This window comes from Zootoca vivipara, chromosome 5 (assembly GCF_963506605.1).
Source record: "Zootoca vivipara chromosome 5, rZooViv1.1, whole genome shotgun sequence".
Classification (NCBI taxonomy): Eukaryota; Metazoa; Chordata; class Lepidosauria; order Squamata; family Lacertidae; genus Zootoca; species Zootoca vivipara.
In genome coordinates, this window is record NC_083280.1 from 63281620 (window position 1) to 63297194 (window position 15575).

The following is a 15575-nucleotide window of genomic DNA, read 5'->3' on the forward strand; positions in this document are numbered from 1 at the left end:
ACAGAACTCAGAGCTGAGCTGCACATGGCACCATTCACAAAATTAGCACGAGTGCATAGCTGCCAAGTTATCCCTTTTTTACAGGGATTTTCCCTTATGCTGAATAGGCTTCCTTGCGAGAAAAGGGAAAACTTGGCAGCTATGCGAGTGACTTTTTAAAAGTCAATTTCAAGGGCAATCTGGACCAATGGGGGCAGAGGGAATCCAGACCAGGCTCCACACATCTGCAATCTGCTTTTAAAATGCCAGTCATAGAAAGGTCCACAATATTATTCCAACTCCCCAAATATTAAGTTCCTGTCCAAACAATGAAGGGGTTGAAAAAATATATAGCTTGTTATAAAACTAAAAAGGGACCCAGGTGGCGCTGTGGTTAAACCACTGAGCCTAGGGCTTGCCGATCAGAAGGTCGGCGGTTCGAATCCCTGTGACGGGGTGAGCTCCCGTTGCTCGGTCCCAGCTCCTGCCAACCTAGCAGTTCGAAAGCACGTCAAAATGCAAGTAGATAAATAGGGACCGCTACAGCGGGAAGGTAAACGGCGTTTCCGTGTGCTGCTCTGGTTTGCCAGAAGCGGCTTTGTCATGCTGGCCACATGACCTGGAAGCTATACGCCGGCTCCCTCGGCCAATAATGCGAGATGAGCGCGCAACCCCAGAGTCGGTCACGACTGGACCTAATGGTCAGGGGTCCCTTTACCTTTACCTTTATAAAACTAAAAAGCTTTGTTTTATTTTATTTTTAATTGCTTACGCTATCTGATATGAAAAATATTCAGAACGCTCAGTTCTCTCAGTAGTGTTGTTTTCTCAGAAGTGATCAATTCCAGGAGCCGGATGATTTTTATGACTTCCGGGGAGTCGAGGGTAGGAGGTATTTACAGCGCCCAGTTGTCAAACAATGCCTTTTATGTCATTCCCCAGAAGGGTTTTTTGGCTGCGATCTTAGGGAGGGTTTCAAGCACAAGTGACTTTGACTGTTGATCCAGTCGTGATAAGTATGTCATATTCAAAGTAGTTTTTGGATGTGTAACTGGGGGGGGGGGGAATAGACATATTCTTGTACAGTCTGGTGCTTCTTAAATCAGACAGAGATGCAGAGAACCAGAGAGCACAATATACACTAAACCATAATAGAAATAAGCTACAGTTTAATGTGTATGAGCAGCGTGCTCATACACACTGGCGAAACCACTCCTGCCATGCTATTAGAAAACAAGCCATGGCTTGGCGTGTCAATTTAAAGCAGGCTTGTGGTTTCTTTGGGGAGAGGAGTGACGTGCCCATAGTTTCAGCAGCATGCTGTTCATTCACATTAAACCATTGTTTTTAACTATGGTTTAATGCACCTCAGGTCAGTTACATGCCCTGTTCCCTGTACAGTACATCAGTCGCACATCTGAAACTGATCTCAGTCTATAAGTAGACTAGATCAAAATGGAAGGGGATGGAGGCACTCCTTTGAAAGTTAAGGATTCTTACTGGATTTTCTTTCTCGTTTACAGACAACAAGCGACCTAGTCCACAGAAGCCTTGGCCCGTCACCAAACCACTGCCTACTTTGCCAAGCAACTCTTTATCTAAACCAAAGAAACTGGCCACTTTGCCCTTGCCACCTGCTGCTCTCAGGCCAATACGACCACCCAAGCCTAAGGATGATGAGGTAACGCTGACAGCTAAATCAGGATAGTTATTAGATTCAAAAGCTAGGCACGGCCACCTTACGAATGAATCCTCTTGACCGTGGTGATAGGGAGGCCATAATTTAAAATAAAAAATAAAGTGATGACCAGGGGTGTAGCCAGGATGAAAATCAGGGGGGGCAAGGGGCGGGGCAAGGGATGGGGCCAAGGGGCGGGGGAGGGGCCACAGCGGGGCAAGGAAAGCTCCCTTCTCCCTTGCTAGCTTTCCCTCCTCCCGCTCCGCGATCGGCAGGGGCGAGGGGGAGCCAGGATCACCCCGAAATCGGGCTGCTCTGACTCCCTCCTCCCCCTCCGCGATCGGCAGGGGCGAGGGGGAGCCAGGATCAGCCCGAAATCGGGCTGCTCTGACTCCCTCCTCCCCCTCCGCGATCGGCAGGGGCGAGGGGGAGCCAGGATCACCCCGAAATCGGGCTGCTCTGACTCCCTCCTCCCCCTCCGCGATCGGCAGGGGCGAGGGGGAGCCAGGATCAGCCCGAAATCGGGCTGCTCCGATCCCCTCCTCCCCCTCTGCAATCGCCGGGGCAGGTGGAGGGAAAGCCCCAGAGCCGTGCGAAGCGGTTGCCTGGCTTCCCCTCCGCCCGCTCCACAGCCAGCCAGGGAGAAGGGAGACGGCACCGGGCGGGCAGCGGGGCAGGCTGGCCAGCGGCCCTGCTTCTAGGGGGGGCTGCCCCCCTGCCTACGCCCCCTGCCTACGCCCATGGTGATGACAGTAATGATTTAAAAATGATTGGTCTAGGACCATTTGCCCATTTTATGAATTTAGCACGTTTCACATTCTCTCCATACAAAAGATTCAGAAGTGGAAGGGAGAGTTGTAGGAAGCTGCATGCTTATTCCTGTAAATAATGTTACCCTGGCACTTGCAAGGCACTTCACATACAGTTTATTTATAAAAGCAGGAGGGAACAGAATGGAGATCAAGCTAATCAAGGCACAGGGAATAGGCACACAACTAGTGGCAGAAGACAAATATTAGAATCTCTCACTTGCTGTTGTTCTTAAAATAATAGGAAATAATATTAATCTATTTACCATCATCATCACCATCATCATCATCATACTAATCTTAAATCCCTGGGACTGGGATCAGTGATTTTACCATCTGACGTCTTACAAACCCTCACATGCTCAAAGTGAAGAAGTTTGAAAGGTCTCATTTAACAGAACGGCAGTGCGTTCATTTATTGAGTGAAGCATTCAATCCAATGCTCCACCGGTGCTCACATCACTTGTCATCATACCTGCCAAGTTGCTGTCCGAGAAATAAGGGACCGGGCCGGAAGTAGCAGACCGGACGTAGCGCTGCCGCCATTTTGGAACTGGGCGGAGCATGCTCAGAAGTGACTTTTGATGCTGCTTTGCCCAGTTCCAAAATGGCCACCGCACCAGAAGTCGCACTGCAGCCATTTTGGAACTGGGCAGAGCAGCATCAAAAGTCGCTTCTGAGCATGCTCCGCCCAGTTCCAAAATGACCGCCGCGCCAGAATAAACCGGGGAAAAACAAAAAAATCCATTTCTTCAGCTAAGAACAGCTGGGATTTCCCGGAGAATACGGGAGACTTGGCAGCTATGCTTGTCATACTCCCACAGTTGTGCTAAAACCTCTAGAAGAGAAAGGCTCAGAACCAGTTCTCAACCCAGACCTGTCACTCCAATCCTCGTGTAGGAGCTCGGATGTTCCCTGTGCAGTTCTGGAAGACCAAGGGATGCTCTGCTCCTTTCAATATTCAGAGGACGTGCCCATATTAAATTAGAATGACGTGTGTGTGGAGCATTCTCTGCCATTGAAGAAAACTAGCTTCTCCTGCACATATGGAGGTCTTTGTGTGTGCAAGAGAGGCCCCATGGCGTTTTGACTAATGGCAGTAAGTCACCCCCAAATTATTCACATGCAGTTGCAGTCAGACATAAACCATTCCCAGTATTACATTCTGTCCTTATAACAAACAGCCTTGGTCCCGCATACATTACAGAGCATCTTTCTCCCATCCTTTCTTCTTCTATGGTTATTTCTTTGTCTTAAGGCTTGATATATTCATATACCGATCCAGGAAGAAATGCTACCGAATAAGAAGGAATAACACTATTCATATATCAAATACAATTCATACACAATTGATGTACGAAGTTTATTTTTATTTTTATGAATTTGTCGTGTTTTCATGCTGCTCTTTGGTCATATTCCCAGGGCAGTTGGCAAAATAAAAACCCACTCCAAGCCCCAAAACAATTAAACTGTAAATACAACTGTGTTACTGCTGTAAATACATTTTGCAGAATGCAAAACAAAAAGGGGAACCAGGTGCAACGGGTTTTAATTTCAGTTTGGTACATTGTTTTCCAAAAAAAATCAATACAAGGATTCTATTCTGTTGCAAATTTAAGAATGCGTTCCCTAAATGAAAAGGTAGCAAATTGTTAGCTTTGAATATCATTATTATTATTATTGATTTTTACTGCCAAGAGAGGAGAGATAGACATGTGAGATTTTCTGACTTATTTTTCTCCCAAAATAAGCTTCCATCCCTTAATCTGACGACATTGCTCAGTGGTCTCAAATTGATTAACAATTGCAAAAAGAATCCTTGTGGAAACCAACAAGGAAAGGGCACCTACTTGTATGGCGAACCTTTGGCCCTCCAGTGTAGCTGAACTATTAACTCCCATCAGTCCCAGCAAGTATGGCCCAATGGCTAGAGATTATGGGAGTTGCAGTTCAGCAACATCTGGAGGGCCAGAGGTTCCCCAAATTTGTTGTAGAGGATAAGTAAATCATAGCTGTTAGCTCAACTGTTTTTTATTTGTTGTTGGATCAATAGCCAGCCTGCTGTCACAAAATCGCTCACAGCATCTTACAACATATAGTTAAAAACATTTAGCCAAACATTGTTGTTGTAACGTGGGGTTTGTGATTTCAGCTCTCTTGACAAAACATGCTGGAGACAGTTCTCTAGTAACAGCTCTTTATTAAAGTGAACAAGACTGACTGTGAGGGCAGGAAGGCTACATTTATAGGGACAGGGAACTAGCTAGAAGGGGATACATTTTGGAGGGAACAATATCAGGCAATCACAGTGCTGCCTTTTGGAGGGAACCAATAAGACAGAGGATCCAAATACAGCAGCTTAAATGAACCAATAGTAGCTGTACCCTCTGGAACCAAAAGGCAGTTACTTTATCCTAATGCAAATACAGACAATAATAATACAGAGATAAAATCCTTTGACTCAATACACAACAATTGTAAAAGTACAAGTAAAGTAGTACCAAAATCTTAACTAAACCAACAATCTAAAGCAGTTGAAATCACCCATTGGTCTGTATGGAGCAGTATTGCAGTCATGATGCAATGGACCCCACTGCAGCTTAGTCCCCCCCCCCCCCGACTTCAGAATGGCTTCATAAAGGGGGTTAGTATTGCACCTGATGTCATGCTCAGAGTGGACTCATTGAAATCAATGGACTGAAGCTTGTTGTTACTTAATTAATTCCATTCATGTCAATTCATTCATTCTTTAGTCGGATACACCTCGAGGGTCTCAAAAGTTTTTATCAACTACAATCAAGCCTCTTCTTTCGTCTGTCTCCGCTTGCATCCATTTCGCCCAATGTCCTCGGCAAACCCAAAAGTAACCACTGGGTTTGCCGCCGTTCGCGCATGCGCAGGAGCAGCGATCAAAGTTCGCACATGCGCAGAAGCGGGAAATCGCCGCCCGCGCCTGCGCACAATGGCGCCTCTCCCAGCGACCTATTTCAACCTCTGGATGGACATCCGGAACGGATTATGATTGCAGGTAGAGGTTCCACTGTACTTAAAATCCTGGTGATGGATGCCAAGCAGACCTTTCTTCAATTATTCAGGTGCTCCCACAGAAAAACCCATGCTTCTAGCGCAAGACAGTTTCAGCACACATATGACATAACACCCAAAACAATTAATCTTCTGGAGCTGCGGGTATTTATGGGAGAGCTATCCCAAGCTTAGGCCTTCGTTTTTTTCATTCATTGTCTCATAAAGACAATTTATCTAAGTGACATACTACATCTTCAATCTGTAAAACAAGGCTAAAACACAACGCTGAATCCAAACCCGGCATAAAAGAATGAAAGAAGCAACAGCCATAGCAACGCAACTTTAATACAGGAAAAGAGAACTACTAAAACCTACCAAACACCATCAATCAGCCGAGATGAATGTTGAAATGATCGGAAGGGGGGTTTCCTCCCTAGGAGACTGGCTATTAATGGCTTTGCCAGGGCAGCAAAGATAACAGTGGCACTTTCTACATCCCATTTATTTCACAGGAGAAATCTAATCGTGTGCTGAGAGCTCTGCATTGAAACCACGGGGGGACCCACAATAGTCTCCGGCTGGGTCATGTGCTATTTTTATACATACCCTATATTAACTCATCCCTGCATTTTCCTTCAGGCAGATTACGTTGTGCCTCTAGAAAATGACGATGAAGAAGATAATTATATTCAACCCACAGAAGAGAGCCCTCCGCAGCCTAAAAAACGTAAGCATCTGGGTAGTTTTTTTACACACAACTTCACGAAGCCAACCAAGTGGGCAAGGTATTGGATCTGAAATGTGTAGGACTCAGTTTCTGTCCGACAGACAGGAGGAAAATTCTCATAATTAGGCGTGCAAATTTAGCTAGCAGGGCCATTCCTTTTGACAAGATCCAGTCTCTTCCCTTCCCCTTCCAAAGGACTACAGAGGTGAAGGGAAGAATGCAGGAAATTAGTGCAAGCAAAAGCCACATTTTGAATTTGAGAGGTGATATTTTATGCACGTTTTTAAACTTTCCATAGAACAATGAGGGCTAGAGTCTTGGCTGCTGATTTTAATATACCATGTCTCTCCACGTTTGAACGGACCGCTTCCTTTTTAGAAAAGGAGCTATAAGGCATATTTAAGTATACTTCTAAAAGAGGGGGGCTGGCCTATTGCTTGCAGTATAAAAGAGCAAATTTCAGTTTCAAACAGTTTTAAGGAAACTAATTTAGCCAAAAATACTATCTCCGGATACATGTGACTTTGGTTTTCATTAGCATGACATGCCTATGTTTCTTTCATCGTTTTTAGCCCCAGTGGTGAACAGATTGATCAAGCCGATGCAAAAACTCGATCCTCCCAGTTCACCAGCATTGCCTCCCGTTCCTGCATCACCTTCAACATTAGGTATGAAAGAATATGTATTAGTATAACTATAAACACCATTGTATATGTTTTGAAGTTGTGGTTGCATTTTGCAGTCATTTTAAAAAGCCATCATGAAAGCAAGATCTAGGTTTGTACATATATATATTAAAGGGTGATGGGAAACTGTGTCCCTCCAGATATTATCCCTGACCTGCAATCATCCCCAAAAATTGGCAGTGTTCCTTGAATTTGCAGCAAACTCGGGGCTGATTTTGTATCATAAGTCATCCTGGATCTACTATATTGCCAACTAGAGGAAATAGCTCACTGTTTTGTCTGATAAGACTAGCAGGCTTCATTAACACTGTACAGTGTAAACAAGCCACGCCAGAGAAGGGAGTTTTTTCTACGCACATTGTTTGGAATGTAAGAAAGTTCATTCATAGTACTCCTTTCGGTTTCTTTGGATGGTAGCAATAACTTTGCTTTCAAATAAAACAGCACCCCCAAGTGGAATTTATTAATGCTACAACTATCCCTACTTTCATCCTTTGCATCAATGACAAGCGACATTATTATTTAACACATAGTTAGGAAAACCAGATTTGAATAATTTTTCCAACCAATTTCTTCTAATAAGTGAACACACACTTAGCCATAACAAACATTACAAGGCAAAGGCTTGACTTTGTTCCTGTTGAAATCGATGGGATTTAACTCATTTGTCTTGTCATTGATTTTGGTGAGGCCTGATTTCGCATTATTTAGTCTGGACATAACCCAATGTATTCAATTCAGAAAAAAACATAGAGCTTTGATGAAATGAAGGCCTAGGACCCTCATACCTACGGGACCGCCTCTCCTGGTATGCCCTGCGGAGGACCTTAAGGTCACACGTTGGAGATCCGGAGCCATAAGATGGTTAGATTGTGCTCGACTAGGGCCAGGGCCTTTTCAGTATTGGCTCCAATGCTCTCACAGGAGACTAGGGCCCTGCGGGATTTGACATCTTTCCGTAAGGCCTGCAAGACAGAGCTGTTCCGCCTGGCCTTTGGCCTGGACTCAGTCTGACCCCTGTGTTTTCCTCCCTTATGGTTTTTGACTTGGGCCTTTTTAAAAATGAGGCTGCATTTAAAATTTTAAATGTAAATTGTATTTTAACCTGTATTTTAACTAATTGTTTTTCTTTCTTTATGTCTTATTGTAATTTTACTGGTGTCAGCCGCCCTGAGCCCGGTTTCAACTAGGGAGGGCAGGGTATAAATAAAAATTATTATTAGGTTAGTAATATGCTTAAGAAAGATTTGCTTGGATCCTAAGATAAGTGAGCAAAAAAAACTTAACAGAAGGAACGTTTTCCATTCCCTCCCCTCAGCCTATGTCCCCTTAACAGCTTTTCTGAGATGTCAGGGGACTTTCTTCAGTAATATGGGGTGGGCACATGGTGGGGGGGGCAGTTCAGGAAGAGCAGTTCCTGTTATGAGCCCCATGAAAACACCTTGACAGCAGTCGGTCAGATGGGGAGGAGGGGTGGGAACAGATATGGGAACTGGAGGATTATGACCCTGCAGAGGGTTCCAGCAGATTGGGAGGTGCTGACATAGACCTGGGGAAGGGGCCGCGTAGGTTGTCCAGAATACAGCCTGCCTTAGGGTCATCTGATACTCCCAAGTGTAATGTCTTAGCCAGTTGATGTGACTTTGTTGCTACTCCCAGCCAGCGAAGAGCCACTCTCCCAAAGGGTCAGACAGTCAGACAGTGAGCTGGCACTGTCATCAACAAGGAAATTGTACCATGCAAACAGACTTCACTCCCTCAACCTGCTCTCAGGAGTGCTTGCTTGTTTGATGTCCCGGCCCAAACCTTGGGACATCACAGTGCCTCCAGGAAGCCCACCGGCAGGACCTGAAGATAATAGCTCTCTCCTGCTGTTTGCATTCAGACACATGCTGCCTCCAAACCTGGAAGTAGCACATAGACAAGTATCCAGTGATAGCCTTATGCTCCACAGGGTTTGTCCAGTCCAGGGATCACCAACCTTTTGGGGCAGTGGGCACCCTTGGAATTTTGAGGAACTGCCATGGGCAACAGTTCAAAATTAGCTGCTAAGGGGGCATGGCATAGCACAGAGTATCAACTGACACCAACTGCATAAATGAAGGTGCCCATCACACTCTTCGAAAGGAGAGCTCAGGGTGTGTTTCAGAAGCTTAGATTCTCCCTAGCCATGAACTCTAGAGCTCTGCCATGGCTCCAGGCTTTGTGACCTGTAACCCAACTTATGTTTAGGCAGTGTAGTGAATTTTGGAATAAAGCTTTTTTTTTCAACAACCCTTTGTCTTACCCAGCATTGTCAGTGAGGTCTCTAACTGTCCTTGGATGTTTCTTTCTGTGAACTTTTTTTCTTTTCACTTCTCGTAGGACTGGAGCCAATGATGCTTAATCTTGCTAATGTTTTATTCTGTTTCTGAATATCAGTGGCTTTCTACCTTTCAAAAAGATTTTAGCATGATCTACAAGTATCAAATGTCCTGCCAAAACTTTTTTTTAAAAAGAACTCTATATATAGTCATTTCTGTATCTATATTTGTGCATGGCTGTTTTGAGTTTTGTTTCTAACTGCGGAACATCCTCCTTTTTCCAGATGTCTATGAAATTCCCGAGGAAGAGGTAAGACCTTGTATACACACTTTGAAAACCAAACGCTTAAGTGCTAAAAACCCCATCTGCAAAAAAAAGCTCACCTGTGCAAAAGCATCCCATTTTTTATTGGAGAGAAGAAATGTTCCATACCCAGAGTGAGAAATGGCATATGGTCCATTTTGTGCTCAGATGAAACCGTGTGCATGTTCAGAACAGTATTTCACAGATTTGAAATTTCAAATGGAATACATTCTGACCATACTAGACATGGAAGTTTCCTTGTATCTATAATATTGTGACGGGGGGGCTTCCTTTCCATTCTCATCCTTCTTTCTCCTCCTTGCCAGGAATGTTGTGTTCATAGTCCTTCTTCTAAGGGCAACTCCATCCAATAGGGCTCATGTCTCAACTCTGTCTTCTTGTGGGGCAGGTTCTGTACAACCTGACTTTTATATGTATGGATGTGTTTTGGTTTTTTAAAGGTTTTATTGGCTTGTTCAGTTTTGTAATTTGTTTTAATGTTTATACTGTGTTATAAATCACTTTGGGTCACTGTTGTGTGTAAAGTGACTAAATAATAATATTATTAATAATAAACAATTCATTCTCTCCCCACAGGAAAAAGCGCTGCCTCCATTGCCCAGGTAATGTGAAATCTGTGTGAAAATCTGTTTTTAAAAGGTGTATGTTCTCCTAGAGTTGTATTCATTTACTCCAGATACTTGGTGCACTTTTAGATCAGTGGCTTATTAATGGTATAGAATTCAACTCAGCTTAAGGGGCAATAAGAGGGCGGGGAGATCAAATGAGAGGGAGGTTTGGCTGGTGCCTTCCTTATACACCTTTAAGCACCAGGCAAGAACGTTCCTCTTCAACCAAGCCTTGGGATGATTAACATCCAATGCCCTTTGAAATGTGTTGTGGGGTGGGGCATCCTTGGTTTGTTTGTTTGTTTGTTTTTCTTATTTTATTATGTATTTTGTCTTTTTTATATTGTATTTTTATGTTGTGAACCGCCCTGTGATCTACAGATGAAGGGCAGTATACAAATGTAAATAATAATAATAATAATAATAATAATAATAATAATAATAATAATAATAATAAACTAACACCTTTGGGATCATGACCATAGTCATCTGACTTTGCAAACTGAAACCATATAGTATTTATTGCTACAACTGGAACCTAGGAATTTATAAGAAGATTGATGCATATTTATGGTTATCTTAACAGGAAAAAGATGCCCAACACCATCTTTTTGAAGAAATACATCCTGTATTTCTTCCAGCATCTGTCTTGCCTTCCAATTATTAGAGTATCTGGGCAAGAAAACTGCCCAGTAATTCAAATTCACAACAGTTGGGCAAAACCTGTGGGCTATTTCACATTTGTTGTAAACGTAAACTTTTAATATGAAAACTAGACTTTTAATATTTTTACCTCTAAGGAATTCCAAGCAACTTCCTCCAAAGCCTGGACAGAGGCCTGAACCCAGAGGACACTCGCTTGAACACAATGCGGCTAAAGAGTCATTTAAACCTGACGTGCCCAGGTTAGTTATGAATAATAATAATATCTGTAACAATCAGTGAGTATGTTACACAAAAAGAGGTTCACACTGAGCATTTGCTTTGGCATTGTGGGTACTGCATGTTCCGTTTCAAATGCCAGCTCAGGCCCCATCTGCACTATGCATTTAAAGCAGTATCATACCGTTTTAAGCAGTCAAGGCTCCCCGCAAAGGAGTTGATAGGAGACCCTTATTCCCCTCTCAGATCTACACTTCCCAGAGTGGGGAATTGGGGTTGGCTTTGCTCTCTGCATTTTTCTTGAAGCTGTCAAGCAGTAAAAAGCGTGTCCACTGTCCCCCTAGAAGGTTGGAATTCAGGAAGGGTAGCCTCAGATATAGTTAGGAGGCCGTTTGCTAAGATTCTTGCAAGAATTTTGCCAGCCGCAGGTAATAAGGAGATGCCTCAGTAGTTTCTGCAATCCATTCTATCACCCTTTTTTAAAAGTTTGATAATTTTGGCATCCCTAAAGTCTGCTGGGATCTTCTCTCTCTCCCAGATTTTTTTTTATGAGCTTGTGAAGTTGTTGTGCAAGTTCAATTCCACCCACTTTGAAGACTTCAGCAGATATCCCATCAGGTCTGCTGGCTTTGTTGTTTTTCATTTGGTTAACAGCTGTACACAACTCTGCCAGATTTGGAGATACTGCAAGCTCATCTCTAATTTGTTTTTGTGGAATTTGTGAAATGACCTCAGCAGCTACGGGGGAGTTGAGTTAAGGAGATGCTGGTATGTTCTCTCCAGCGCAATGCAATAGCTTCTTTATCTTTTAGAAGTGTAGTGCTGTCTGTTGAGCATAGGGGGCATATGCCATGATTTATTGGTCCATAGATTATCTTTGTGGCTTTAAAGAAACTCTGTGCATCATGAGTGTTGGCTAAGTGCTGGACCTCTTGAGCTTTTTTTATCCACCAGGTGTTCTTTAGTTCTCTGGTTCTTCTTTGAACTTCAGCCTTAACATTGGCATAGGTTTTTTTTCTTAGTGGCACAGTTTCTGTCTCTTTTCCAGATCTGAAAGGCCTTCCTTTTCTTGTCAATAATCCATTCAATCTTACTATCATTCTCCTCAAACCAGTTTCTTGGTTTGGTATCCAATAGTTTGTTTACAGGCTGCAATAACGGATGTCTTTAGCTTGGTCCAGTGTTCCTCGATGTTATCAGGGAACTCTGAAAGCAGATGGTCCTTAAGAGTTGTTTGGAAGCAATCCCACTTAATAGGATCTTGAAAGGCTTGAGTGTTCATTTTGCACCTTGGTTTCCTTCCTTGAAGCCTGTGTTGAGGTATAATCTTGATAGCCATCATGCACTCGTCATAGGAACACATCATGGCTATCTTCAGCTCAGACAATTACATAGTCTAAGAGGTACCAGTGGTTCAACCAAGGGTGGCTCTATGATGTTCTAATTTTTTTTGTTGTTGAAAGAGTGTGTTGGTAATAACAAGATTGTGCACTGCACATATTGTCAAAAGATTCCGTTCTGGTAGCTGTTGCCAATTCCTTCTTTCCCAATAGTCCCAGGCCACAGATGAAAATCTCGCCCAACTCTTGCATTGCATTAAAATCACCCAGGACAATAATTTTCTCCTTAGGCACCTCTGATAGGATGGCATCCAGCTGAGAATAAAAAAATTATTTAATGTCTTCAACGTTATCCAGTGTTTGTCCATAAGATCTTAAAAAGAGTAGCATGTTGGTTTTTGGTGAGTTTTATTCAAAGGGTTGAAAGTTGTTTAGTGCAGACATAACAGCACTAAATGTCAGACATCTCTGCTTTACAGGAAGTCCGCTAGTCTCCCTCTATATCTACGCATAGTTCATCCTAATCAGGGTGCTCACTACAACAAAAGTTTCAGGTGAAACTGAAACTATAGCAAAGCAGATAATTACTGTTACAATTAAGAGCGAAAAGTTTGATTGAAACATTTTATATGCTTTCCAGAAATGTTTTGCCACTTCCTAGGAACCGGCCTCCACCAAAAATTGTAAGTTCTTAATTACCTACCTGGTTTGAAAGGCAATTATTTGCTGTTGCTTGAGGGACAGAAAACCAATCACCTCCTGATGGTTGTGGAGAAACAAGTCCTCACGCCCTGCTTGTAGGCTTCTCATTGGCATCTGATTGGCCACTGTGGATAATAGACTGATGGACTAGATACATCTCTCTTCTGATCCAGAAAGCTTCTTTTCATGTTGTGATTTGAACTAACAAAGATCTTCACCGAAGGATTGGAAAATGGCATTTCTTTTTCTTCCAGTTTTGTCTAAATAATTTAGGAGAGCACATCTCCTCTGATTAAGATATTTGTTGGCTCAGAATCCTTCTCTGATTGTTCCTTCGGTTTTCTGTGGCTTCATAATCTGGCTTTTCTTATTTAGCAAATGTTGTTATTTATGTGGCAGCCCCAGCCAGCACATTTTGAGCCTTCATCACTGATGCTAAGTTTGTTTCAGATGCCCAGAGAAGAATTTTTAGTATGAAATACTCCTTATCAAAATATAGTACCAAAATCTGACAACTGTTATTTTGATTTCAGGAACCTGATAGCCTCGGAATACAAGATGATGACAGTAAGTATATTCTGCCGTGGACACAACTGAGGGGCCTTTTGTACTACGACTGGAGGGCATCGAAAGCCACTCTAGCACCAAATTTCATATCTCCCCCTCATTCCACTTAGACTGAAATACTAACAGACTGGGGCTACATTCATACATCTGCACTGTTTATATTCTCTGTGTATCTAATGCATATATTTCTGTGGCATATGTATTTCAACCTGGTGCCCTCCAGATGTTTTGTACTTCTACATCTATCATTGCTGGGTATTGGCTATGCTGGCTAGAGATGATGAAGTATAGTCCAAAAAAGGGGGGGGGCACTAAACATTGTGTCTGGATTTTTAGATCTCAGTAGCAACAGTGCTCCAGAATTCAAGGCTCCTTCTGCTACAGTCCCATCTCCATTTCCACGGATTCCGTAAGTTATAAAAAGATGTTACTTTAGAACTGCTTCATGTACTCTCAGCAGTAAAGTAGAGGCTGTCCTATGCGTTAAACCCATTATATAAAGTACCCCACTGGATTCTTTTTTTAAATGCTCATCACCATTAAGCCAAGCAACATAAAAGTTGGGTGTTCCATGGGCCAGATTCCCCACTTCTAAGAGGGCTTTCCTGCCTCCCTGTTCCCACTGCAGTCCTCTGTAAAGGCTCTTGGAAGGTCTAAGGATCTCTCAGGCATGGCACTTGATGTGGCAGGTGGGGCTGGAGGAGGAGGAAGGGGGGTGGATTCCCCTTGTGTGAACCAAAATGCCTTTCACTCATGTAGTGACACTTTTGCCTCCGAGCTTATGAATCACATGCAATAACTCTTTTTTTTTTGTCCCCTGCAGGAAAAAATTACCAAATCCAGCACTGCCATCAGTAAGTTGCTTTTTATTTTTAAAATATTATTACACATTGAATAATAAATGAGAATACAGCAAAACTTTCAATCATTCCATAATACTAAACAGTGCTTAACACAACCTTTGTCCTAAATCAGTCATGTTATTCCAATTTCTCGGCGCTATTTGTACAGTGAATTTTGTACAGGCTATTTGTAGAGTGAATTTTGCTTCTGCTGACAACCAAATCCTCAGTGTGTTACTGAACGGAGCAGAGATTTATTTCAGCTAATTGTTGTGGCAGATATTTGCTGCTTCTCTTCTTACAAAGTACGTCGGTGCGTAGCGAAGGATACCCTCTACCACAAACCTAGAAGGAAGCAGGGATCTAAGTCAGCTGTAATATCAGATCACTGGCCGAAGAGCATTTTACCACACAATCTTAACCCAATTTACTTCCTGTGTCCTCGTAGAAACCAAGCCTTCCTGACAGAGACCACCTAAGTGTTATTGAAGGTAAACTACTTCTACTGTTCAAACATTTGTCTACCATCTTCTTATTAATAATGCGTAAAACTCTGTAGTGCTGCAAGGCCACATACACTATTGAATCCCACCTAAGACAGGATTGATTTTGTCTAAGTCTGCTACGAAAATTTCAGATGGGGGCAGACCGTAGCTTAATGGCATAGCACATGCCTCCATAGCATCTCCAGTGAAAACACCAAATAACAGAAGATGGGAAAGACCTCTTCCCAAGACAATGGAGAACTGCTTCCAGCTAGGGTAAAAGATATCGGGCTGGATGGAACAACAGCCTGACTACTAGAGGCATTTCCCTGTATTCCAAGAGAGCTTTTGCAAAGTAGAATTAGCAAGGTATTTACAACCACATCCAATTACTAGATGTACCAACTAGCAGTCAAGTGATGTGCTGGTGGACCATCTCCTGGTTGCTGGGCTTCTTGCAGAAAGTGCTGAACTAAGTAGTCTACATACTCCAGGTTGTGAAATATAGATTAGTTAAACCTGTTAAAGAGAGCCTGGATATTCACGTTTGCTTTGCAAATTTATCAAGCACATGTGAACCATGCGGATTCTCAAGAGAGAAGACCACCACACAAG

General features: G+C 42.9%; 1 protein-coding gene across 4 annotated transcripts in view; it reads left to right on the forward strand.

The window, feature by feature from the left end:
• Positions 1–15575, forward strand: part of BLNK (B cell linker) — a 98234-nt gene that overhangs the window by 74334 nt on the left and 8325 nt on the right. For all 4 annotated transcript variants that reach the window (XM_035137409.2, XM_035137408.2, XM_035137406.2 and 1 more), the window contains 11 exons: positions 1503–1660; positions 6133–6220; positions 6793–6888; positions 9494–9519; positions 10111–10136; positions 10943–11047; positions 13005–13047; positions 13600–13633; positions 13970–14042; positions 14457–14487; positions 14924–14966. In XM_035137409.2, coding sequence (XP_034993300.1) covers positions 1503–1660; positions 6133–6220; positions 6793–6888; positions 9494–9519; positions 10111–10136; positions 10943–11047; positions 13005–13047; positions 13600–13633; positions 13970–14042; positions 14457–14487; positions 14924–14966 — 723 coding nt within the window. The remainder of the gene's footprint in view (positions 1–1502; positions 1661–6132; positions 6221–6792; positions 6889–9493; positions 9520–10110; positions 10137–10942; positions 11048–13004; positions 13048–13599; positions 13634–13969; positions 14043–14456; positions 14488–14923; positions 14967–15575) is intronic.